Raw genomic sequence first — 27202 nt, forward strand, 5'->3', positions numbered from 1 at the left:
CTGGTTATTCTGTAGCAGACTCTGGGGGGCTTTTGGGATGAGGGGCAGGGGAGAGGGTAGGGGAGGGCTGTTGCCCCCTGTACCCTGAGCCCTAATGGCCACTGGAGCTATCTAATATCGCTTGATGGAGGTGGGGATGGTGGACAGGGAGATCAGTGAAGAGTAGCTTCAGTAGTTTTCATTATGGGGTATTGTGATGTCATTATGGGGTATTGTGATGTCATTATGGGGTATTGTGATGTCATTATGGGGTATTGTGTGTAGAATGATGAGGATTTTATTTGATCCATTTTATACAATAGGGCTGTAACGTAACAACATGTGGGATAAGTCAACGTGTCTGAATACATTCTGAATATACCGCAGACTGACCAGGTGAAAGCTATGATCCCTTGTTGATGTCACTTGTTAAATCCACTTCAATCAGTATAGATCAGGGGTCTCCAACCTTTTTTTTTTAAGCATGAGAGCTACTTAAAAATAATTAAACATGTTGTGAGCTACACATTTTGTCCTTGCGTTCAAATAGTCTCATTCTTCTATTCCCCCTACAACTCGTCCCAGGTCCTTAGTGTACAAAAGAAAGTATCACACTGTTTTCTGCCAATATACCTGGTAAAATAATGGTTCATGAACAACTGTAAGGGGCCCTATAAAATCTGTCATTTATTTCTCAGATTATGTTTTATATTTTTCCAAATTGTTAGATGTTTTTAGTTTAGTTTTTAGTTTTTTACTCTTAAAATTACATTTGTTCATAGGGAAACAACGATGTTGGTTGTTCTGAGTCCATTTAAATCACATCAGAAGACACTTTTTTTTAGGTCTGGAAGAAAACTAACACATTTAGATTTTTTTATGTTATTCCCCTTTAATCTAGTGAGTAGGAATGTGCCGGTCTAGCGAGGGTTCTGTACTGCTGCTGCTAATTTCATGGCAAATAACAAATAATAGATACAAATGGTATACTTCCTTGTGATATACTTCCTCTTGATATACTTCCTCGTGATATACTTCCTAGGGATATACTTCCTAGGGATATACTTCCTCGTGATATACTTCCTCGTGATATACTTCCTCGTGATATACTTCGTCATGATATACTTCCTTGTGATATACTTCCTCTTGATATACTTCCTCGTGATATACTTCGTCATGATATACTTCCTCATGATATACTTCCTCATGATATACTTCCTAGGGATATACTTCCTAGGGATATACTTCCTCATGATATACTTCCTAGGGATATACTTCCTAGGGATATACTTGCTCATGATATACTTCCTCGTGATATACTTCCTCATGATATACTTCCTCATGATGTACTTCCTAGGGATATACTTCCTCGTGATATACTTCCTCATGATATACTTCCTCATGATGTACTTCCTAGGGATATACTTCCTCGTGATATACTTCCTCATGATTGCCACCAAAGCCCCATATACTACCCACCATTGCGACCTGTACGCTCTCGTTGGCTGGCCCTCGCTTCATACTCGTCACCAAACCCACTGGCTCCATGTCATCTACAAGACCCTGCTAGGTAAAGTCCCCCCTTATCTCAGCTCGCTGGTCACCATAGCATCTCCCACCTGTAGCACACGCTCCAGCAGGTATATCTCTCTAGTCACCCCCAAAACCAATTCTTTCTTTGGCCGCCTCTCCTTCCAGTTCTCTGCTGCCAATGACTGGAACGAACTACAAAAATCTCTGAAACTGGAAACACTTATCTCCCTCACTAGCTTTAAGCACCAACTGTCAGAGCAGCTCACAGATTACTGCACCTCTACATAGCCCACCTATAATTTAGCCCAAACAACTACCTCTTTCCCAACTGTATTTAATTTTAATTAATTTATTTATTTTGCTCCTTTGCACCCCATTATTTTTATTTCTACTTTGCACATTCTTCCATTGCAAACCTACCATTCCAGTGTTTTACTTGCTATATTGTATTTACTTTGCCACCATGGCCTTTTTTGCCTTTACCTCCCTTCTCACCTCATTTGCTCACATTGTATATAGACTTGTTTATACTGTATTAATGACTGTATGTTTGTTTTACTCCATGTGTAACTCTGTGTCGTTGTAACTGTCGAACTGCTTTGCTTTATCTTGGCCAGGTCGCAATTGTAAATGAGAACTTGTTCTCAACTTGCCTACCTGGTTAAATAAAGGTAAAAAAATAAATAAATAAAAAATGATATACTTCCTCATGATATACTTCCTCGTGATATACTTCCTCGTGATATACTTCCTCGTGATATACTTCCTCATGATATACTTCCTCATGATATACTTCCTTGTGATATACTTCCTCGTGATATACTTCCCGTGATATACTTCCTGTGATATACTTCCTCATGATATACTTCCTCATGATATACTTCCTAGGGATATACTTCCTCATGATATACTTCCTCATGATATACTTCCTCATGATATACTTCCTAGGGCTATACTTCCTCATGATATACTTCCTCATGATATACTTCCTCGTGATATACTTCCTCGTGATATACTTCCTCATGATATACTTCCTCATGATATACTTCCTCGTGATGTACTTCCTCATGATATACTTCCTCGTGATATACTTCCCCGTGATATACTTCCTCGTGATATACTTCCTCGTGATATACTTCCTCATGATATACTTCCTCATGATATACTTCCTAGGGATATACTTCCTCATGATATACTTCCTCATGATATACTTCCTCATGATATACTTCCTCATGATATACTTCCTCATGATATACTTCCTCGTGATATACTTCCTCATGATATACTTCCTCGTGATATACTTCCTCGGGATATACTTCCTCATGATATACTTCCTCGTGATATACTTCCACGGGATATACTTCCTCATGATATACTTCCTCATGATATACTTCCTCATGATGTACTTCCTTGTGATATACTTCCTCGGGATATACTTCCTCATGATATACTCATTCATGATAGACTTCTGTTAACATGAGAAGGTTTTGGGGAAAGAAAGTATTTCTGTCAATCCACAAGACGGTTATCACATCAACTGGCTACACACAAAGTTATAGACGAACGCGCTCATCACACAGACAAGATAAATCATTCTGGAAATTGAATTGGCAGATATTGTGTTGTGGTTTTTAAGCCAATAGTGGCTAACCAGGGGGGTGGGATAATGTCAAGTTGCGCTGGGAGCTTGCGTTGTCTGAGATTTGTTTATGACATTTTACGATGGAACACGTTCAAATTGCATGTACGTACAGAATTGTTTGGCTGGTAGCTGTTGGAGACCCCAGGTGTAGATGAGGGGGAGGAGACAGGTTAAAGAAGCATTTAGATTGATTGTGTATGTGTGACCATTCAGAGGGTGAATTGGCAAGTTAATAGAGTTAAGTGCCTTTGAACAGGGTATGGTAGTAGGCACAGCGGGCTTGTGTCAAGAAATGCAATATTGCTGGGTTTTTCACGTGTATATCAAGAATGGTCCACCATTCAAAAGACATCCAACCAACTTGACACAATTGTGGGAAGGAAGCATTCGAGTCAACATGGGCCATCATCCCTGTGGAACGCTTTTGACACCTTGTAGAGTCCCACGTCCCGACGAATTGAGTCTGTTCTGACGGCAAAATATCAATATTAGGAAGGTGTTCCTTTTGTTTGATACTGTACATTCACCTCCAGAGAACAACTCAGTGAGGTTAAGGTACATTTTCTATTTATTTAACTAGGCAAGTCAGTTAGGAACAAATTCTTATTTTTGAATGACAGCCTAGGAACAGTGGGGTTAACTGCCTTGTTCAGGGGCAGAACAACAGTTTTTTTTACCTTGTCAGCTCGGGGATTTGATCTTGCGACCTTCTGGTTACTCGTCCAACACTCTAACCACTAGTCTACCTGCCACCTCTACACGCTAACCACTAGGCTACCTGCCACCTCTACACTCTAACCACTAGGCTACCTGCCACCTCTACACTCTAACCACTAGGCTACCTGCCACCTCTACACTCCAACCACTAGGCTACATGCCACCTCTACACTCTAACCACTAGGCTACCTGCCTCCTCTACACTCTAACCACCAGGCGACCTACCACCTCTACACTCTAACCACTAGGCTACCCTGCCACCTCTACACTCTAACCACTAGGCTACCTGCCACCTCTACACTCTAACCACTTGGCAACCTGCCACCTCTACAATCTAACCACTAGGCTACCTGCCACCTCTACACGCTAACCACTAGGCTACCTGCCACCTCCACACTCTAACCACTAGGCTACCTGCCACCTCTACACTCTAACCACTAGGCTACCTGCCACCTCTACACTCTAACCACTAGGCTACCTGCCACCTCTACACTCTAACCACTAGGCTACCTGCCACCTCTACCACTCTAACCACTAGGCTACCTGCCACCTCTACACTCTAACCACTAGGCCACCTCTACCTGCCACTCTAACCACTAGGCTACCTGCCACCTCTACACTCTAACCACTAGGCTACCTGCCACCTCTACACTCTAACCACCAGGCTAGACTACCCTGCCACCCACTCTAACCACTACCCTGCCACCTCTCTAACCACAGGCTACCTGCCACCTCACACTCTAACCACTACACCTCTAACTCTAACCACCAGGCTACCTGCCACCCCAAGGCTAAGGTTAAGGTTAATGTGTCCGGCGGGCACAACACAGGCCATAAACAAGGAGTTGATTGGCAATAATAACCATGTCGCCTCTTGTTGCATGACGTACACTCTAAAAATGACTAACCACGCTGCCACCTCGCGGTGTTAGCCGATGCTGTGGCAACGGGCCCCACTGGGGCAGGGAAAGAATGCCAGTGAGTTTCTTCTGTCTCTGTCTTTCTGTCTCTCTGTCTCTCTGTCTCTGCCCCCCCGACGGCTGCCACAGATGACTCTGAATACCAGGAACAGCTCTGAATACCAGGAACACCTTTTTCACTGTGCCGTGACCCTGGCTTTCACGCTTTGATCTGGCGGTGACAATGTGAGGAGAAAAACAATCAAACGTGTGTGAAGTTAAACAAAGATATGTCGCCCCCCCCCAGTCTCTCTTTCTCCATCAGCGCTCTGCCGTTTCCAAATGTAATGAGAGTATGTTTTGTAATGTGTTCATATATAGGAGCCATGAGAGTATTTGGACTTTGAATTTGAAATGTTTTCTAGTCCAGGCCAGTAGCAAGTTTCCATGATCTAATGCTGTTGGAATTCCATGAACCTCTCTCTTTGTCTCTTTCTGTCTCTCTCTTTCTCTCTCTCTGTCTCTCTATTTCTCTATCTCTCTCTCTTTCTCTCTTTCTCTCTCTCTCTCTCTTCTCTCTCTCTCTCTCTCTCTCTCTCTCTCTCTCTCTCTCTCTCTCTCTCTCTCTCTCTCTCTCTCTCTCTCTTTCTTTCTCTCACTCTATATGAAAGGGATTCTGACGTCTGGTTTAGTGGTTTAGAGATATGATATCAGAGGACTTGGCTGGAGTACTGAATCATGAAGACAAGTGACAGCTACGTCTACGAACCATCTGTGTGTAATGTATTGTAAAGAGTTATGAGCTGTTATAAATGCTTATAGCGAGTCTTATTGACACACCGGTGAACTACATAAAGGCTCTATGAATGTGTCAAGGGATGAAGGGACCTAACGTGTGCCAGGAAAACATTCCCCACACCAGTACACCACCTCTCACTGCCTGTACCGTTGACACCTGGCAGGATGGTTCCACGGACTCATACGGCTTACACCTAATCCTGACTCGCCCATCAGCATGACGCAACAGGAACCCGGGATTTATCTAGTGTTGGTGATGGCGTGCCCACCGGAGCCGCTTCTACTTGTTTTTTAGCTGATAGGAACCCGGTGTGTTCGTCTGCTGCAATAGCCAATCCGTGACAAGGACCGACCAGTTGTGTGTTCTGAGATGGTGTTCTGCACACCACTGTTGTACTGCAACGTTATTTCAGCTGTTTGTGGCTCACCTGTTAGCTCGCTTCTTGCCGTTCTCCTTCGACGTCTCATCAACGAGTTGTTTTCACCCACTTTTTGTTAGTTGGTAAACCCTAGACCCATTCATGGTGAACCCTAGACCCATTCATGGTAAACCCTAGACCCATTCATGGTAAACCCTAGACCCATTCATGGTGAACCCTAGACCCATTCATGGTAAACCCTAGACCCATTCATGGTAAACCCTAGACCCATTCATGGTAAACCCTAGACCCATTCATGGTGAACCCTAGACCCATTCATGGTAAACCCTAGACCCATTCATGGTAAACCCTAGACCCATTCATGGTAAACCCTAGACCCATTCATGGTAAACCCTAGACCCATTCATGGTAAACCCTAGACCCATTCATGGTAAACCCTAGACCCATTCATGGTAAACCCTAGACCCATTCATGGTAAACCCTAGACCCATTCATGGTAAACCCTAGACCCATTCATGGTAAACCCTAGACCCATTCATGGTAAACCCTAGACCCATTCATGGTAAACCCTAGACCCATTCATGGTAAACCCTAGACCCATTCATGGTAAACCCTAGACCCATTCATGGTAAACCCTAGACCCATTCATGGTAAACCCTAGACCCATTCATGGTAAACCCTAGACCCATTCATGGTAAACCCTAGACCCATTCTTGGTAAACCCTAGACCCATTCATGGTAAACCCTAGACCCATTCATGGTAAACCCTAGACCCATTCATGGTAAACCCTAGACCCATTCATGGTAAACCCTAGACCCATTCATGGTAAACCCTAGACCCATTCATGGTAAACCCTAGACCCATTCATGGTGAACCCTAGACCCATTCATGGTAAACCCTAGACCCATTCATGGTGAACCCTAGACCCATTCATGGTGAACCCTAGAACCCATTCATGGTGAACCCTAGACCCATTCTTGGTAAACCCTAGACCCATTCATGGTAAACCCTAGACCCATTCATGGTAAACCCTAGACCCATTCATGATAAACCCTAGACCCATTCATGGTAAACCCTAGAGCCATTCTTGGTAAACCCTAGACCCATTCATGGTAAACCCTAGACCCATTCATGGTAAACCCTAGACCCATTCTTGGTAAACCCTAGACCCATTCTTGGTAAACCCTAGACCCATTCATGGTAAACCCTAGACCCATTCATGGTAAACCCTAGACCCATTCATGGTAAACCCTAGACCCATTCATGGTAAACCCTAGACCCATTCATGGTAAACCCTAGACCCATTTATGGTAAACCCTGGACCCATTCATGGTAAACCCTAGACCCATTCATGGTAAACCCTAGACCCATTCATGGTAAATCCTAGACCCATTCATGGTAAACCCTAGACCCATTCATGGTAAACCCTAGACCCATTCATGGTAAACCCTAGACCCATTCATGGTAAACCCTGGACCCATTCTTGGTAAACCCTGGACCCATTCATGGTAAACCCTAGACCCATTCTTGGTAAACCCTGGACCCATTCTTGGTAAACCCTAGACCCATTCTTGGTAAACCCTGGACCCATTCTTGGTAAACCCTAGACCCATTCATGGTAAACCCTAGACCCATTTTTGGTAAACCCTGGACCCATTCATGGTAAACCCTAGACCCATTCATGGTAAACCCTAGACCCATTCTTGGTAAACCCTGGACCCATTCATGGTAAACCCTAGACCCATTCATGGTAAACCCTACACCCATTCATGGTAAACCCTAGACCCATTCATGGTAAACCCTAGACCCGTTCTTGGTAAACCCTAGACCCTTTCGTGCGTGAAAAGCCCAGGAGGCCTGCCATTTCTGAGATACTAGAAGCGGCGCTGCCTGGCACTGACCATCATACCACGCTCAAAGTCACATGGGTCACTCGTTTTACCCATTCCAACGTTCAATGCAACAGTAACTGAACGTCTTGATGCCTGTCTGCCTGCTTTATATAGCAAGCCAAGCCACGTCACGTGTCTGTTGGAGCGATCCATTTTCGTGAACGGGATGGTGTACCTCATCTTTGAATTATTTTTGATTAACTTGTATTTATTCAGGGTAGACCAGGGTCTCATTCCCAATGGTGCCCTGAGTAAATATACTGGCCACTATATCTTCCTTGTGAATACTTCAAAAGTTTTCCTGCTTACTACAAGATATTTACTAATATATAAACATAATTTCCTGTACTACAATATATTTACTAATATATAAACACCATTTCCTGTACTACAAGATATTTACTAATATATAAACACAATTTCCTGTACTACAAGATATGTACTAATATATATACACCATTTCCTGTACTACAAGATATGTACTAATATATATACACCATTTCCTGTACTACAAGATATTTACTAATATATAAACACAATTTCCTGTACTACAAGATATTTACTAATATATAAACACAATTTCCTGTACTACAAGATATTTACTAATATATATACACCATTTCCTGTACTATAAGATATTTACTAATATATATACACCATTTCCTGTACTATAAGATATTTACTAATATATAAAACCCAATTTCCTGTACTACAAGATATTTACTAATATATATACACCATTTCCTGTACTACAAGATATTTACTAATACATGCACACCATATCCTATATCCACTATGCATTACAGAACAGTAATAGATATTCATAGAGTAGCTTGTCACGCACAGGCCTGCTGTTTTTTGCTGAGCAGTGCTTGGTGACAGCATCGCTGGTCGCTGGGGGAGTGGAAGTTAATTTACTGGGCCAGATCAGCAGTCTCACAGTTCCAGGAGTGTGCCGTTTAAACCTGTCAAACACTGTCTTCATCCACACTGCTACACCTGACACTGTCTTCATCCACACCGCACACACACACACACACACACACCACACACACACACACACACACCACACACACACACACACACACACACACCGCTACACACACACACACACACACACACCGCACACACACACACACACACACACACACACACACACACACACACACACACACACACACACACACACACACACACACACACACACACACACACACACACACACACACACACACACGTCTGCAGGCAGTACCTGCATTAGTACATTAGCAGTGAGCGTAGGTTAAATGGCATGCCAGTGAAGTGATCTCACCCTGTAAGGATCTGGCTCAGAGCAGTGAGAGATAGCTTCCATCACCTTAGATTTACCACGGTAGATCTCCTCAGTGTCTCCCTGGGATCTGTGCGCAGGTTCTTTGTTCTTGTTTTCCACTGGGGATGTGGAGGATCAGTAGTCAATTGAATTGAAAAAAAAAACGTTTTTTAATCAAATAAAATAAATGTTGGTAACATTTTGAATGTTTTTGTTGTTTTGTGTATTGTGGTTTTAACGTCTTTATCTACACACAAAATCAAATACAAATGTTGCGCCGTCAAATTAGACCTTTCAGTAAGCAACACTGAAGTGTCAAGGGTGTTAGTTGTTCATGGTGGAAAATAGATCATTTATCATTTTTATTATTATTTATTTTTTGGGGGAGGGGGGCTGCGGCCTCGTTGCATGAACCTTTTCTGTACTGTTGTTGGAGTCACATGTCGTCATCCAGACGTTTCCTTCTAAATGAGGTCGTCGACGCGTAGCTCTCCTGCAAGGCATCACAACTCCTTCACTAATATAAGGGGACGACCATTTTGAGAATACACCGCACAGCCCCGGAGTTTGCTTTTCAATAAAGCGGTTAAATATGCCCGTCACTCACAGACAAGGAGTACTAGGGAGGTGAAGGCACGAGGCAAGTAATGGGGATAAAAGAAGTTGACAAAGAACAGAAGCCTGTTGAAGTCTGAGGCGTGCTATGTTGGTTGGAGGTTGAGGAAAGGGATGGAGCCTGAGAAACGGAAGCCCATTGGCTGTCTATGTTGTGTTAAAACGGAAGCCCATTGGCTCTCTATGTTGTGTTAAAACAGAAGCCCATTGGCTCTCTATGTTGTGTTAAAACGGAAGCCCATTGGCTGTCTATGTTGTGTTAAAACAGAAGCCCATTGGCTGTCTATGTTGTGTTAAAACAGAAGCCCATTGGCTGTCTATGTTGTGTTAAAACAGAAGCCCATTGGCTGTCTATGTTGTGTTAAAACAGAAGCCCATTGGCTGTCTATGTTGTGTTAAAACAGAAGCCCATTGGCTGTCTATGTTGTGTTAAAACAGAAGCCCATTGGCTGTCTATGTTGTGTTAAAACAGAAGCCCATTGGCTGTCTATGTAGTGTTGAAACAGAAGCCCATTGGCTCTCTATGTTGTGTTGTACCTCTGTCTGTATGAGAGGAATGATTGGCAGTGTAGGAGAGAGCAGGGAGCAAAAGGGCTGGTACTTGGGTGGCCACCGAGGGACAACAAAACATTGACATTTAACAGACGCTCTAATCCAGAGCAATTTGCAGTATTGAGGATATACATTTTAAAACTGGTTCCTCTCGGGAATCAAACCCACAACCCTGGTGTTGCAAGCTCCATGCTCTATCAACTGATCTACATGGGACAGCTCAGGCAACTGACAGCTACCAGCTACCGCACCAGACCAGTTCAGACCACCCTTTATCCATCATGGACTATATACAGTACATGCACACACACACACACACACACACACACACACACACACACACACACACACACACACACACACACACACACGCACACACACACACACACGCACACACACACATACACGCACGCACGCACGCACGCACCCACACACACAACCATTGAAACCTAGATCAACACACACCCAAACAGCAATTGGAGCTGTCCCAGTACTAGCCAGGAGTAGAGCAGTCCCAGTACTAGCCAGGAGTAGAGCAGTCCCAGTACTAGACAAGAGTAGAGCAGTCCCAGTACTAGCCAGGAGTAGAGCAGTCCCAGTACTAGACAGGAGTAGAGCAGTCCCAGTACTAGACAGGAGTAGAGCAGTCCCAGTACTAGCCAGGAGTAGAGCAGTCCCAGTACTAGACAGGAGTAGAGCAGTCCCAGTACTAGACAGGAGTAGAGCAGTCTCAGTACTAGCCAGGAGTAGAGCAGTCCCAGTACTAGCCAGAAGTAGAGCAGTCCCAGTACTAGCCAGGAGTAGAGCAGTCTCAGTACTAGCCAGGAGTAGAGCAGTCTCAGTACTAGCCAGGAGTAGAGCAGTCTCAGTACTAGACAGGAGTAGAGCAGTCCCAGTGGTAGCCAGGAGTAGAGCAGTCTCAGTACTAGACAGGAGTAGAGCAGTCCCAGTACTAGCCAGGAGTAGAGCAGTCTCAGTACTAGCCAGGAGTTGAGCAGTCTCAGTACTAGACAGGAGTAGAGCAGTCTCAGTACTAGACAGGAGTAGAGCAGTCCCAGTACTAGACAGGAGTAGAGCAGTCCCAGTACTAGCCAGGAGTAGAGCAGTCTCAGTACTAGCCAGGAGTAGAGCAGTGTAGCAGCCAGAGCTGACCTGGTGTTGCTCACAGTAAACTGGAGGTGACAGGCTCTGGCAGGAGTACAGCACCAGTCACGCGATCGCCGGGGATCACCAAGTACAAACACTGGAAGTTCATCAATTACAGTTTACACTTTCTCTCTCTCTCTCTCCCTCTTTCTCTCTCTCTCTCCTCTCTCTCTCTCTCTCTCTCTCCTCTCTCTCTTTCTCTCCCCTCTCCTCTCTTTCTCTCTCCCTCTCTCTCTCTCTCTCCTCTCTCTCTCTCTCTCTCTCTCTCCTCTCTCTCCCCCTTTCTCTCTCCTCTCTCTCTCTCTCTCTCTCCCTCTCTCCTCTCTCCTCTCTCCCTCTCTCTCCCTCTCCCTCTCTCTCTCTCTCTCTCTCTCCTCTCTCCTTCTCTCTCTCTCTCTCACCCACCCACCCACCTCAGTTGTGGACATCCTGTGGGTTGTTCCTTGGAAGACACATATAATATGAGGAATTATTCACCCTCATATCTGTGATATTAAATTGCCATTAAGCCAAACAAGATAAACCAAGCTCCAAGAGCCAAGTGCCTCTTATTAGTATCATGATTAATACAAACTAATGTTGGTCTCCTCTATTTCCCCTTTTAGTCCCTTACTGGCTTTGCGTTGGTGGTGAGCAGCGATGGAATGGTTTTCTTTTCCTCCTCAAACATCGTTGACTATTTGGGCTTCCATCAGGTATGTCTCGTTATTATTATTATTATTATTATTATTATTAATTGAATGTTTATTTTTATTTTGACAAGTATGGTACTCCAGGGTATACAGATTAGATAACTGGTCTTAATTTAAAGTTATTTCTGCTGACATTTACAACAGTTGTCGAGCAGTGGCAGGTTAGTATGCCATGTAAAGTGGAGGGACTGTGTGTGTGTGTGTACTCTGCACATTGAGAGAGCCCCCCCCCATAGACAGTGGTGAGTTGAGACAGAGGTCTCTACACCCAGTGTCAGCGTGGTAGAGACTGCTGTCCCAATGGCCACGGCAATCAGACACACAGATTAATATACAGTCACACCTGGTGACAATCTGGAGGTGTCAGTCGGAGACCTAGTGACCCCGAGACCTTCCGCATTGCTCCCAAGTGGTGCAACAGTCTAAGGCACTGCATCTCAGTGCTAGAGGCATCACCACAGACACCTTGGTTCGTATCCAGGCTGTATCACAACCCGGCTGTGATTGGGAGTGCCATAGGGTGGCGCACAATTGGCCCAGGTTTTGGCTGGTGTAGGGCCGTCATTGTAAATAGGAATTTGTTCTTAACTGACTTGCCTAGTTAAATAAAAGTGAGATAAAAATACAAAATGTGGAGGTGTCAGTCAAAGGCCACTGTCTCTTCACACCAGGTCACAGGGTTGGGGGCTCCTTCCGGGTAAGAAGGAAGTATGGACACACACACGATAGATCACGCAGTATGAATCATTGTTCACCTGAACCATTCAATTCATAATTTGTATGATGTGTAATTGGCTCAAAACAAACTTCAACTCATATGTACACACAGACACACAAAGTTGACTCTTCAATTCGCAGCTTACAACTGTTATCTGTTTGTCTGATGCATTTGGGTGTGATTGTGAAAAAGCGTCTGATAAGGCAATGTGATGGTCTTTGGTGTTGGTAAAGTGGGAGATTTGTACAGGGTAAAAGGGATCTTGAAGAAGGAAGGCTATCACTCCATTTTGGAACACCATTCCATACCCTGTGGACGGCGCTTAATTAGAGCCAAACTTCCTCCTACAACAGGACAACGACCCAAAGCACAGCTCCAAACTATGCAAGAACTACAGTATTTAGGGAAGAAGCAGTCAGCTGGTATTCTGTCTATAATGAAGTGGCCAACACAGTCACCGGATCTCAACCCTATTGAGCTGTTGTGGGAGCAGCTTGGCCGTATGGTACGTAAGAAGTGCCCATCAAGACAATCCAACTTGTGGGAGGTGCTTCAGGAAGCATGGGGTGAATCTCTTCAGATTACATCAACAAATTGACAACCAGAACACCAAAGGTCTGCAAGGTTGTAATTGCTGCAAATGGAGGATTCTTTGACGAAAACAAAGTTTGAAGGACACAATTATTATTTACATTTAAAAAAAAATCATTATTTATATCCTTGTCAACGTCTTGACTATATTTCCTATTCATTTTGCAACTCATTTCAGGTATGTTTTCATGGAAAACAAGGACATTTCTAAGTGACCCCCAAACTTTTGAACAGTAGTGTACATACTGTATATTTACCCCCCAAAAAAAAAAAAAAAAATTCCTGGGTGATTGGAAATGGTGCAGACTATTACATTGATGGAAGCCACAATCTATCTGCAATATTAAAGATGATCAACCCCCTAAAATATAAACACAAATAAAAAGCCTTCACAATAAAAACAGTATGTTCCATTTCTGTTGGGTTATAAAGATCCCCCGATTGAAGTTGATATGAGGTGGAGTCGAAACACATTGTTAATCTTTTTCTCATCATATTTAAGAAGCCATAGTGAAGACAGACAAACAGACACAGCACTAATATGCAACACGGGAGACAAAATGTAGGAGCGTTTCTAGGGACGACACCGCAAGAAAGCCCTGAAATGGTGCAGAGACAGTGTTGTTGCTTTGATCCTATTTGTTCCATTTGTAATTACGCTTTTGAAAATTTAAACGCGAGGATCCAGGGAAAACATCACTATTCTGTTTTAGAGAGAACCTCACACAATAGACATCCGATCTGTCTGCCGCTGGGAGCTGTGGTGGCGCTTGCCATTGGCAAAAATCTTGTAAAAAAAAAAAAAAAAACCTTGCGTGTCTCCAATGTGGAAGTTATGGGGGGGGGGTTGAATATTTCAGTTGGAATCTGTAATTTCCCTGACAGAAAGCACAGCTATTGCTGGTTAAGAGAGAGGCATTACACATTTGGGCTGGGTTGTAAAAAGGGCCTTGTTTTCAGGAGGGCTGGGCTGCTCTGCTTTTAGGGAGCTGGTGTCACGCAATGTTTGAACAAACAAGGCTTGCACTCTTTGGCCCCCCCCTCCTCCCTGTGATTCGGTGACATTGGAGAGCCAAGAGCCACTGTAGTGTACTGTAGGGGAATCAGTGGGGTCCGTTCTGTGGCCTTGAGGAATTCAGCAGCAACACTAATACAAATAAAACACATATGGGCAACAACAACCAGCTGCTCTTTACTGAATCTTTCAGTAAATATGTCACTTTTTTTTTTTAAAGAGCTGTTTGAGGATATTGCTCTGAATACCCAATTTAACTCAAGTTGTGTGAAGTCATTCACTGCAATATGTTACACTTCAGTCATTCACTGCAATATGTTACACTTCAGTCATTCAAACAGTCACATTCTTTAAAAAAAAAGAAAAAAAAAAGTTAAATGTATTTCTTTCAAAGTTATTCCAGCTACAAAATGACCTAAAAACAAGATTTGATCCAGCTTTGAAACTCATGCAAAAATCACACCATTAGCAGCCTGTTAACCAGACCCATTACAGATCTTTTTGGGTCTGCGTGTGAGACCGTCGGGCCGACCCAGTGAACCCGCGGCAGAGATTAAGTGGCGAGGGCACCACTGTTTGCCAACACAATAGGCCACGACCCTGGATCCCATCAATACTTCAAGCAGAGGGCGATCTGGTAATGGGCTCGGGGTGTTATAGGTTCTAGGTTCTGGGGGGGGGGGCCTCGTTGCGTTATTGTCTCTGTCTCTCTCTCTCTCCTCATGCAGACGGATGTGATGCAGCAAAACGTCTTTGATTATGTCCATGTGGACGACCGACAAGAGTTCAGAAGACAGCTCCACTGGGCCATGAACCCCAGCCAGCACCACTTAGTCTCAGGAACTGGTGTGTGTATATAAGTACCAGCAACAGTATGGGGGGGGGGTTACGGGGGTTTAGTAGAGGTAGGCCCTCTGCCTAGTAACAGAGGGAGTGAGTGAGTAACGAGTACTGATTCATTAAACAGACTAGACTGCAACTGTTTATTCGTTTTGAAGAAAAAAAAAGAGAGAGTCACTGTTATCAAATGTTATTCTCTACTCACAACAACCAAGCAGAATCTGTGATTAATGGCCAAAGTATGAGTGGAAAGTCCCCACTAAAACTATGATGCCTCTCCACGCCAGAGATGGTGTGTGTGTGTGTGTGAAAAAACACAATTTACTCTACAATGTTCACTTGTCAGTATTTTTTAGGTCTTGTCTACTGTACAAAACTGGAAATCTGCATTGTAGTGAATATTTGTCTTTTTCTATACAGATGAAGACTTGGTGGTGAGCAGCCTGTTTCATTCTCAGGAGACGGGGGGAGTCGCTCCTGAGTTCTCCTCCTTTCTCAACCGTTGTTTCATGTCCCGCGTGCGCTGCCTGCTGGACAGCACCTCTGGCTTCCTGGTGAGTCAGATGAACCCTGCCAGAGACCCCAGCCAGCCACAATGCTTCTAATGAGAGCTGACTGAGATTAACTTCCCCAGATGAAAAATATTTGCTGAAATTGTAGCTTGAGTGTAGGTATAAATAGAATGTGCCCCTATCCCGCACGTAACAGGCCAAGGGATTTGGTGCTTGGACACAGATGTATTTGCTATTTAGAGCCGTTGGTCCACCTCCCATATGTCTGACGATCCGTTTGGAGGTTTGGATATAACAGTGGAAATTGATGTGGCTTGAAGTTGGAAAGGTCAACAGAGTTTCTCCTGTCAAACGGTGTCGTAAAGTGTGTTTTCTTAGTCCAAGTAAAGTGACACAGGATGGTCATAATGCTTCATGACAGTGTCATAAAGTGTATAGTCTAAAAGTTATTTCAAATATGATGTGGGAGGAGAGAGAGATAAAAAAAAAATGACTGTACAGAATTCAGTGTCCCAGTGTCACAACTATGGTCGTGCTGTTAATTCTCTAGGCTTGTTGTGACTGAATGAAAACTTGGCTTTGTCTCAATCAAATACGTTATTTTTCCTCATTAATTAAAAGTGCTGAGATCGACAAGTTGTATGCCATAATTAATTTTTTTACATTATTATTTCGCTTCAAAGTATAGGCTTCTAAATGGCATCTGGCCAAAAATAACTTATTTGACATGACCATGTTCTTTAGTGTGCGCTAAAACACTTCACTTTGTAATCTCTGACCTCGTCTCCCTCTGACAGACCATGCAGATCCAGGGCCGACTCAAGTTCCTCCAAGGACAGAAGAGGAAGTGGGGCTCGGGGGCCCCGCTACCCCCCCAGCTGGCCCTGTTCTGTGTGGCCGTGCCCCTTCTGCTGCCCTCCATCACTGAGATGAAGATGAACAACATGATGATGAGGGGCAAGCACAAGAGTGGAGGGTGCATCATCACTACACTAGAATATAGGTAAGGAAGGGGCATCAGCACTACACTAGAATATAGGTAAGGAAGGGGCATCATCACTACACTAGAATATAGGTAAGGAAGGGGCATCATCACTACACTAGAATATAGGTAAGGAGGGGGCATCATCACTACACTAGAATATAGGTAAGGAAGGGGCATCATCACTACACTAGAATATAGGTAAGGAAGGGGCATCATCACTACACTAGAATATAGGTAAGGAAGGGGCATCATCACTACACTAGAATATATAAGGAAGGGGCATCAGCACTACACTAGAATATAGGAGGAAGGGGCATCATCACTACACTAGAATATAGGTAAGGAGGGGGCATCATCACTACACTAGAATATAGGTAAGGAAGGGGGCATCATCACTACACTAGAATATAGGTAAGGAGGGGGCATCATCACTACACTAGAATATAGGTAAGGAAGGGGCATCATCACTACACTAGAATATAGGTAAGGAAGGGGGCATCATCACTACACTAGAATATAGGTAAGGAAGGGGCATCATCACTACACTAGAATATAGGTAAGGAAGGGGCATCAGCACTACACTAGAATATAGGTAAGGAAGGGGCATCATCACTACACTAGAATATAGGTAAGGAAGGGGCATCATCACTACACTAGAATATAGGTAAGGAAGGGGCATCATCACTACACTAGAATATAGGTAAGGAAGGGGCATCATCACTACACTAGAATATAGGTAAGGAAGGGGCATCATCACTACACTAGAATATAGGTAAGGAAGGGGCATCATCACTACACTAGAATATAGGTAAGGAAGGGGCATCATCACTACACTAGAATATAGGTAGAATATAGGTAAGGAAGGGGGCATCATCACTACACTAGAATATAGGTAAGGAAGGGGCATCAGCACTACACTAGAATATAGGTAAGGAAGGGGCATCATCACTACACTAGAATATAGGTAAGGAAGGGGCATCATCACTACACTAGAATATAGGTAAGGAAGGGGCATCATCACTACACTAGAATATAGGTAAGGAGGGGGCATCATCACTACACTAGAATATAGGTAAGGAAGGGGCATCATCACTACACTAGAATATAGGTAAGAGGGGCATCATCACTACACTAGAATATAGGTAAGGAGGGGGCATCATCACTACACTAGAATATAGGTAAGGAAGGGGGCATCATCACTACACTAGAATATATGTAAGGAAGGGGCATCATCACTACACTAGAATATAGGTAAGGAAGGGGCATCATCACTACACTAGAATATAGGTAAGGAAGGGGCATCATCACTACACTAGAATATAGGTAAGGAAGGGGCATCATCACTACACTAGAATATAGGTAAGGAAGGAGCATCATCACTACACTAGAATATAGGTAAGGAGGGGGCATCATCACTACACTAGAATATAGGTAAGGAGGGGGCATCATCACTACACTAGAACAGAAGGAGACATCATCACCTGACTTTGACTTTGGATAGACTACCTCCGGGGCTCGTTAGGGACCGTCAATAAATTACATAATGTCAGAGAGACGATATTCTTATGTTGCACACCTTTTATTTTTCTCATTAAATGCTTTCGATATTTGCATATGAATTGCTACAACTTTTATAGTAAGTTTGAGGTATTTAAGTCATTGAAATTGTCAGGTTTTGGAATTTTAACATATTGTCCCTCATACAATGTGTAATTTACTGAATGGTCCCTATCTAGCCCCGATAACGATATCCAAATCCAACCCAAATTGACCAGATTCTTTGCAATCAGGTCGCGTCCAGCTGAACTCCAAATGGATGATTATTGTGTGCTGTCAACTGTGGGCAGGATTGAAACAAACCCAACCTTTATTTACGTTGTTACATACTCTGGTACAAAACTCTGTTTTGGGAGACACTGACTTTATGAAAAAAAAAAAGATCTTATTTGCACTTTGTAAGCAATTTTGACAGTAGAATCATTTCAAATGAAATGTAAAAATAAATAAATCCTAATATCATGACTTATATCAACATCCTTAGCTTGCCCAATCACTAAATATACTGCTGCAATATGTAACTGTTTTGTCAACTCGACCAAATTCACATAGAAATGTGAATTATAGATCTGTAATTCTCATTGAAAGCAAGTCTAAGAAGCGGAAGATCTGCTACCACTCACCCGTGTTGTAGGGGTGGGATAGGGGTCAAGGGACGTGAGTGGTCCACTTCATTATGAAATCTCGACCAATCACATCAAGTACTGCGTCACTCCAGGGGCTTTTAGCAGTGCCTGCTACTGCCTAAGCAGTACATTGTAAAGTTTATTTTTGTTATTAATATTTGTCAGTAAAAAAAAATGAAAATACTGCATAGCGCAAGTGATGTCAATCAATCAATCAAATGTATTTATAAAGCCCTTCTTACATCAGCTGATATCTCAAAGTGCTGTACAGAAACCCAACCTAAAACCACAAACAGCAAGCAATGCAGGGGTAGAAGCATGGTGGCTAGGAAAAACTCCCTAGAAAGGCCAAAACCTAGGAAGAAACCTAGAGAGGAACCAGGCTATGTGGGGTGGCCAGTCCTCTTCTGGCTGTGCCGGGTGGAGATTATAACAGAACATGGCCAAGATGTTCATAGATGACCAGCAGGGTCAAATAATAATAATCACAGTGGTTTTAGAGTGCATCAGGTCGGCACCTCAGGAGTAAGTTGGCTTTTCATAGCCGATCATAGTTATATGTGGTTATGGAAACTCATCTCAAAAGGTTCCAACCTGGATCAAAGCCCAAGTCTAATAATGCCACTGTCATTCTCGCTGTATCATCTCTGTCATTCTCCCTGTATCATCTCTGTCATTTTCCCTGTATCATCTCTGTCATTCTCCCTGTATCATCTCTGTCATTCTCCCTGTATCATCTCTGTCATTCTCCCTGTATCATCTCTGTCATTCTCCATGTATCATCTCTGTCATTCTCCCTGTATCATCTCTGTCATTCTCCCTGTATCATCTCTGTCATTCTCCCTGTATCATCTCTGTCATTCTCCCTGTATCATCTCTGTCATTCTCCCTGTATCATCTCTGTCATTCTCCCTGTATCATCTCTGTCATTTTCCCTGTATCATCTCTGTCATTTTCCCTGTATCATCTCTGTCATTTTCCCTGTATCATCTCTGTCATTTTCCCTGTATCATCTCTGTCATTCTCCCTGTATCAAATGCATCACACTAATCTCCCTCCCTCTCTCTCTTCCTCCATGTTGCAGTGAGAGAGAGGAGCAGTTGAGGAGGCAGGCTGGCAGTGCGGGGGGGGTAGTCGATGGCGGGGAAGCGCTCCTCCTCAACTGCTCCAAACTTGGTGGTCCCCAACATCGCCGCCACGCCCCCTGGACGCCCCTGTCCAAAGACAGCCTCAAGTACAAGACAGAGTGTGGACAGGACGAGCCCCTCAACTACTGCAAAACCTCCATGGGCGGCGTCCCCCACCACAAAGGCCCAGGCCTGGACTCCCTGTGGCCCATGCGGCCTGCCTCGGGGCCCATCCGGGGGGGGCAAAGTGGCGGCTACACCCCCTCTAATCGACTCGGGAAGGGTGGGCACTATGGCAAGCCCTACCGCATGTCCCCCAGCATGTGCCACGGAGGAGGGCGAGGTGGTGAAATCTACGTGCCCAGGATGTACGAGAGCCTCCAGAGCCCTGGCGGCTTGGACCTGTACTGCGTGGGAGAGGAGGTGAAGAGCGAGTGCTATGGCAACCTCCTGCTGCCTGAGATGCCCATCAAGGTGGAGCAGGACTCGGATTCGGAGAACGGCTGCGACACGTATGGCCGTCCGTGGCCCTGCCGGGAGCCCTTGGACCATCGCTACCACGACGGCAACAGCTACGTCGACAACAACGGCCTCCATATGAAGTCGGAGGCGGACTACTACGAACAGTACTCGTCGTGCCAGAGGGGCAAGGCGGGCATCAGCCCCATCAGCCCGCCCTACAACAACGGCCACTTCCAGGACTATAATAACATGGTGGGCAGTGGCAGCAGGCCCTTGAAGGTCAATAAGGACCTGTCCCAGTTCAGTCCCCAGAGGTTGTCCCACCCAGACCCCCTGTGTAGCAGCCAGAGCATCAACTGCATTGACGTGTACGCAAGCGGCCCCATGGAGCACAGCAACAAGGGCTACGTGCAGCAGCAGCAGCAGGACAAGTTGAGCTACGAGTTCAAAGGTCACGGACCGCGCCAGACCATCAAGCAGGAGCCCGCGGACTCACCCCAGTGGTCGGACGGCAGCGGCCACGACATGAACCGTGCCGCGGGACACTCTCAGAGAAGCGTTATGCCTCACCGTGTGATGAATGCTGGGCAGCACAAAGCCAACCCTTGTGTTTATATGCAATAGACGCTGATGCGCCCCATAACTTCCTCATTCACCAGCATAACACATTGGCAGAAGACATGCAGGGTACGGCTCAGGTTTAAAGACTAGTGTGGTGGAGACAATCAAAGACTAGTGTGGTGGAGACAATCAAAGACTAGTGTGGTGGAGACAATCAAAGACTAGTGTGGTGGAGACAATCAAAGACTAGTGTGGTGGAGACAATCAAAGACTAGTGTGGTGGAGACAATCAAAGACTAGTGTGGTGGAGACAATCAAAGACTAGTGTGGTGGAGACAATCAAAGACTAGTGTGGTGGAGACAATCAAAGACTAGTGTGGTGGAGACAATCAAAGACTAGTGTGGTGGAGACAATCAAAGACTAGTGTGGTGGAGACAATCAAAGACTAGTGTGGTGGAGACAATCAAAGAAAGGAATGGGGGGGGGATTCTATCTCGATTTGTTTTGATGAATGGAATAAATTGTAGTTATTTATCCAAAGCACTTTTGATATAGTGATTCAAATATTTTCTAGTCACATTTCTGTTTGTGTTGTGTGTTTATGCCTGAATTTTCTGGACGTTTATACACGTGTAAATATACACTGTAGAAAATACACAGAACACAGAATTGGGTGATACAGGATGAGAGAGAGAAATAGAAAGAGAAAGAGTGAGAGAGAGAGAGAGAGAAGGAGAGAGAGAAGGAGAGAGAGAGAGAGAGAGGAGAGAGAGAAGGAGAGAGAGAGAGAGGAGAGGAGAGAGAGAGAGAGAAGGAGAGAGAGAGAGAGAGAAGGAGAGAGAGGAGAGGAGAGAGAGAGAGAGAAGGAGAGAGAGAGAGAGAGAGAAGGAGAGAGAGAAGGAGAGAGAGAGAAAGGAGAGGAGAGAGAGAGAGAAATTTTGCTGTTAATATTTGACCTCAATAAATTATTTTCTGTCAAGGTCGGTTTACCCAAAGAGGTCTGTGACGTGCTCTTTTCAGTCAGGATTTGTAAATCAATTGAAGGATCATTTGAATTACGTTCCAGGCTGAGTATGTGTGTATGTGTGTGACGTGTCTATGTGGGGGAGTGTATGTGTGTGACGTGTCTATGTGAGGGAGTGTATGTGTGTGCCGTGTCTATGTGAGGGAGTGTATGTGTGTGCCGTGTCTATTTGAGGGAGTGTATGTGTGTATGTGTGTGACGTGTCTATGTGAGAGAGTGTATGTGTGTATGTGTGTGAGACGTGTCTATGTGAGGGAGTGTATGTGTGTGTGTGTGTGACGTGTCTATGTGAGAGAGTGTATGTGTGTGACGTGTCTATTTGAGGGAGTGTATGTGTGTATGTGTGTGAGACGTGTCTATGTGAGGGAGTGTATGTGTGTGTGTGTGTGAGACGTGTCTATGTGAGAGAGTGTATGTGTGTATGTGTGTGACGTGTCTATGTGAGAGAGTGTATGTGTGTATGTGTGAGACGTGTCTATGTGAGGGAGTGTATGTGTGTGTGACGTGTCTATGTGTGTGTGTGTGTGTGACGTGTCTATGTGTGTGTGTGTGAGACGTGTCTATGTGAGGGAGTGTGTGACGTGTCTATGTGTGTGTGTGTGTGTGTGACGTGTCTGTGTGCAGCTCCAGTTGAAGCGAGAAAGAACGTTGTTTCATGGTTGTAAAATGTTGTAAAGTCTGTATCCATCACAATCCACTTAGTTACTATCACAGAGAAAGATACCGTATCACATGTGTCCTACTTCACACATGAACAAGTGTGTGAATGACTGTGTGAATTAATTTAATCTTTATTTAACCAGGCAAGTCAGTTAAGAACTAATTCTTATTTTCAATGACGGTCTAGGAACAGTGGGTTAACTGGTCTAGGAACAGTGGGTTAACTGGTCTAGGAACAGTGGGTTAACTGGTCTAGGAACAGTGGGTTAACAGGTCTAGGAACAGTGGGTTAACAGGTCTAGGAACAGTGGGTTAACTGGTCTAGGAACAGTGGGTTAACTGGTCTAGGAACAGTGGGTTAACTGGTCTAGGAACAGTGGGTTAACTGGTCTAGGAACAGTGGGTTAACTGGTCTTGGAACAGTGGGTTAACTGCCTAGGAACAGTGGGTTAACTGGTCTAGGAACAGTGGGTTAACTGGTCTAGGAACAGTTGGTTAATTGGTCTAGGAACAGTTGGTTAACTGGTCTTGGAACAGTTGGTTAACTGGTCTAGGAACCGTGGGTTAACTGGTCTAGGAACAGTGGGTTAACTGGTCTAGGAACAGTGGGTTAACTGGTCTAGGAACAGTGGGTTAACTGGTCTAGGAACAGTGGGTTAACTGGTCTAGGAACAGTGGGTTAACTGGTCTAGGAACAGTGGGTTAACTGGTCTAGGAACAGTGGGTTAACTGGTCTAGGAACAGTGGGTTAACTGGTCTAGGAACAGTGGGTTAACTGGTCTAGGAACAGTGGGTTAACTGGTCTAGGAACAGTGGGTTAACTGGTCTAGGAACAGTGGGTTAACTGGTCTAGGAACAGTGGGTTAACTGGTCTAGGAACAGTGGGTTAACTGCCTGAACGACAGATTTCTACCTTGTCAGCTCGGGGATTTGAACTCGCAACCTTTCGGTTACTAGTCCAGCACTCTAACCACTAGGCTACCCTGCCGCCCCAGGGGGGGAATTGGGCAAGTTTTTTTTGTTGCATATCCCACTCTCCCTGAGACACACTGGGACAGTGGGGACGGTTCATATCCCACTCTCCCTGAGACACACTGGGGACAGTGGGGAAGGTGGGGACAGTGGGGACGGTTCATATCAGCCGTTATTGACGGCGACCCTGGAGAGATTAGTGTTAAATGCCTTGTTCAAGTGCACATCGGCACATTTGTCACCTAGTCAGCTCGGGGATTCGAACCAGCGACCTTTCTGTTAACCGACCTCTTAACTGCTAGGCTACCTGCCACCCCTAAAACTGTCTCTAACTCTATGGTCAATATTGCCTGTGTTGTGTTTCATTGTTCTCACTACCAAATCATTCTCCTGCAGTCCCACCCTGACAAGTCACACACGTTACTAAACTTTGTGTAAATTGGCAGTTCACTGTCGTATCATTGAAACTGCTGAATAAAGTTAAACACAGTCAAACCCCTGGACAGTAATTCTAGAAGGAACTGTCTGTGTTCAAAATGGTTTCAGTTGCTTTCCATGCGTGCTCTTATGAACAAAAGTATGTTGTTCTGCTCTACATAAAATAAACATGACAATTTCAGTCTTCACAATACCAATTTTCGTTTGATGTTTTCTTTCAGTATTTCACACATGGAGTTACTGTTGCACTACAGGGGACTGATTCATCATCCATTCAATAACTAGCGAGACATGATGTCGAGTTGACATGCACATTCACCTTTGAGATTTAAAATTACTTTTATTTGTGTGTGTTAAATTCAGTAAATGTCCAATGATTCATATTTATTGTCTAGGCAGAAATGTATACTCTCTGTCTATCTTAGCTCTCTGACTATCTTATCTCTCTGACTATCTTATCTCTCTGACTATCTTAGCTCTCTGTCTATCTTATCTCTCTGACTATCTTATCTCTCTGACTATCTTAGCTCTCTGTCTATCTTATCTCTCTGACTATCTTAGCTCTCTGTCTGTGTTATCCCTCTGTCTATCTTAGCCCTCTGTCTATCTTAGCCCTCTGTCTATCTTATCCCTCTGTCTATCTTATCCCTCTGTCTATCTTAGCTCTCTGTCTATCTTAGCTCTCTGTCTATCTTATCCCTCTGTCTATCTTATCCCTCTGTCTATCTTAGCTCTCTGACTATCTTATCCCTCTGTCTATCTTAGCTCTCTGTCTATCTATCTTAGCTCTCTGTCTATCTTAGCCCTCTGTCTATCTTATCCCTCTGTCTATCTTATCCCTCTGTCTATCTTAGCCCTCTGTCTATCTTAGCCCTCTGTCTATCTTAGCCCTCTGTCTATCTTAGCCCTCTGTCTATCTTAGCCCTCTGTCTATCTTAGCTCTCTGACTATCTTAGCCCTCTGCTATCTTAGCCCTCTGCTATCTTAGCCCTCTGTCTATCTTAGCTCTCTGTCTATCTTAGCTCTCTGACTATCTTAGCTCTCTGATCTATCTTATCCCTCTGTCTATCTTATCCCTCTGTCTATCTTATCCCTCTGTCTATCTTATCCCTCTGTCTATCTTAGCCCTCTGTCTATCTTAGCCCTCTGTCTATCTTAGCTCTCTGTCTATCTTATCCCTCTGTCTATCTTAGCTCTCTGACTATCTTAGCCCTCTGTCTATCTTAGCCCTCTGTCTATCTTAGCTCTCTGACTATCTTAGCTCTCTGACTATCTTAGCTCTCTGTCTATCTTAGCTCTCTGTCTATCTTATCCCTCTGTCTATCTTAGCTCTCTGACTATCTTAGCTCTCTGTCTATCTATCTTAGCTCTCTGACTATCTTAGCTCTCTGTCTATCTATCTTAGCTCTCTGACTATCTTAGCTCTCTGTCTATCTATCTTAGCTCTCTGTCTATCTTAGCCCTCTGTCTATCTTAGCTCTCTGTCTATCTTATCCCTCTGACTATCTTAGCTCTCTGTCTATCTTATCCCTCTGTCTATCTTATCCCTCTGTCTATCTTATCCCTCTGTCTATCTTAGCCCTCTGTCTATCTTAGCCCTCTGTCTATCTTAGCCCTCTGTCTATCTTATCCCTCTGACTATCTTAGCTCTCTGTCTATCTTATCCCTCTGACTATCTTAGCCCTCTGTCTATCTTATCCCTCTGACTATCTTAGCCCTCTGTCTATCTTATCCCTCTGACTATCTTAGCTCTCTGTCTATCTTAGCTCTCTGTCTATCTTATCCCTCTGACTATCTTAGCCCTCTGTCTATCTTATCCCTCTGACTATCTTAGCTCTCTGTCTATCTTATCCCTCTGTCTATCTTATCCCTCTGTCTATCTTATCCCTCTGTCTATCTTAGCCCTCTGTCTATCTTATCCCTCTGTCTATCTTAGCTCTCTGTCTATCTTATCCCTCTGTCTATCTTAGCCCTCTGTCTATCTTAGCTCTCTGTCTATCTTATCCCTCTGTCTATCTTAGCTCTCTGTCTATCTTAGCTCTCTGTCTATCTTATCCCTCTGTCTATCTTATCCCTCTGTCTATCTTATCCCTCTGTCTATCTTAGCTCTCTGTCTATCTTATCCCTCTGTCTATCTTAGCCCTCTGTCTATCTTAGCTCTGTCTATCTCTATCTTAGCCCTCTGTCTATCTTATCCCTCTGTCTATCTTAGCTCTCTGTCTATCTTATCCCTCTGTCTATCTTAGCCCTCTGTCTATCTTAGCTCTCTGTCTATCTTAGCCCTCTGTCTATCTTAGCTCTCTGTCTATCTTAGCTCTCTGTCTATCTTATCCCTCTGTCTATCTTAGCCCTCTGCTATCTTATCCCTCTGTCTATCTTAGCCCTCTGTCTATCTTAGCCCTCTGTCTATCTTAGCCCTCTGTCTATCTTATCCCTCTGTCTATCTTATCCCTCTGTCTATCTTAGCTCTCTGTCTATCTTAGCTCTCTGTCTATCTTATCCCTCTGTCTATCTTATCCCTCTGTCTATCTTAGCCCTCTGTCTATCTTATCCCTCTGTCTATCTTATCCCTCTGTCTATCTTAGCCCTCTGTCTATCTTAGCTCTCTGTCTATCTTAGCCCTCTGACTATCTTATCCCTCTGTCTATCTTATCCCTCTGTCTATCTTAGCTCTCTGTCTATCTTAGCTCTCTGACTATCTTAGCCCTCTGTCTATCTTAGCTCTCTGTCTATCTTAGCCCTCTGTCTATCTTATCCCTCTGTCTATCTTAGCTCTCTGTCTATCTTAGCTCTCTGTCTATCTTAGCCCTCTGTCTATCTTAGCCCTCTGTCTATCTTAGCCCTCTGTCTATCTTAGCTCTCTGTCTATCTTATCCCTCTGTCTATCTTAGCTCTCTGTCTATCTTATCCCTCTGTCTATCTTATCCCTCTGTCTATCTTAGCTCTCTGTCTATC

At 44.2% G+C, this 27202-nt stretch overlaps 1 protein-coding gene across 1 annotated transcript in view; it reads left to right on the plus strand.

Moving 5' to 3' along the window:
• The window catches only part of LOC112234276, a 126933-nt gene extending 105520 nt beyond the window's left edge, over positions 1-21413 (plus strand). Inside the window, exons 5-9 of the mRNA XM_042298722.1 lie at positions 12072-12161; positions 15211-15328; positions 15743-15876; positions 16632-16837; positions 20087-21413. Of these exons, the coding sequence (XP_042154656.1) occupies positions 12072-12161; positions 15211-15328; positions 15743-15876; positions 16632-16837; positions 20087-21215 (1677 nt within the window). The 3' untranslated portion in view covers positions 21216-21413. The remainder of the gene's footprint in view (positions 1-12071; positions 12162-15210; positions 15329-15742; positions 15877-16631; positions 16838-20086) is intronic.
• Positions 21414-27202: the final 5789 nt, after the last annotated feature.

The sequence above is a fragment of the Oncorhynchus tshawytscha genome, linkage group LG16 (genome assembly GCF_018296145.1).
Source record: "Oncorhynchus tshawytscha isolate Ot180627B linkage group LG16, Otsh_v2.0, whole genome shotgun sequence".
Classification (NCBI taxonomy): Eukaryota; Metazoa; Chordata; class Actinopteri; order Salmoniformes; family Salmonidae; genus Oncorhynchus; species Oncorhynchus tshawytscha.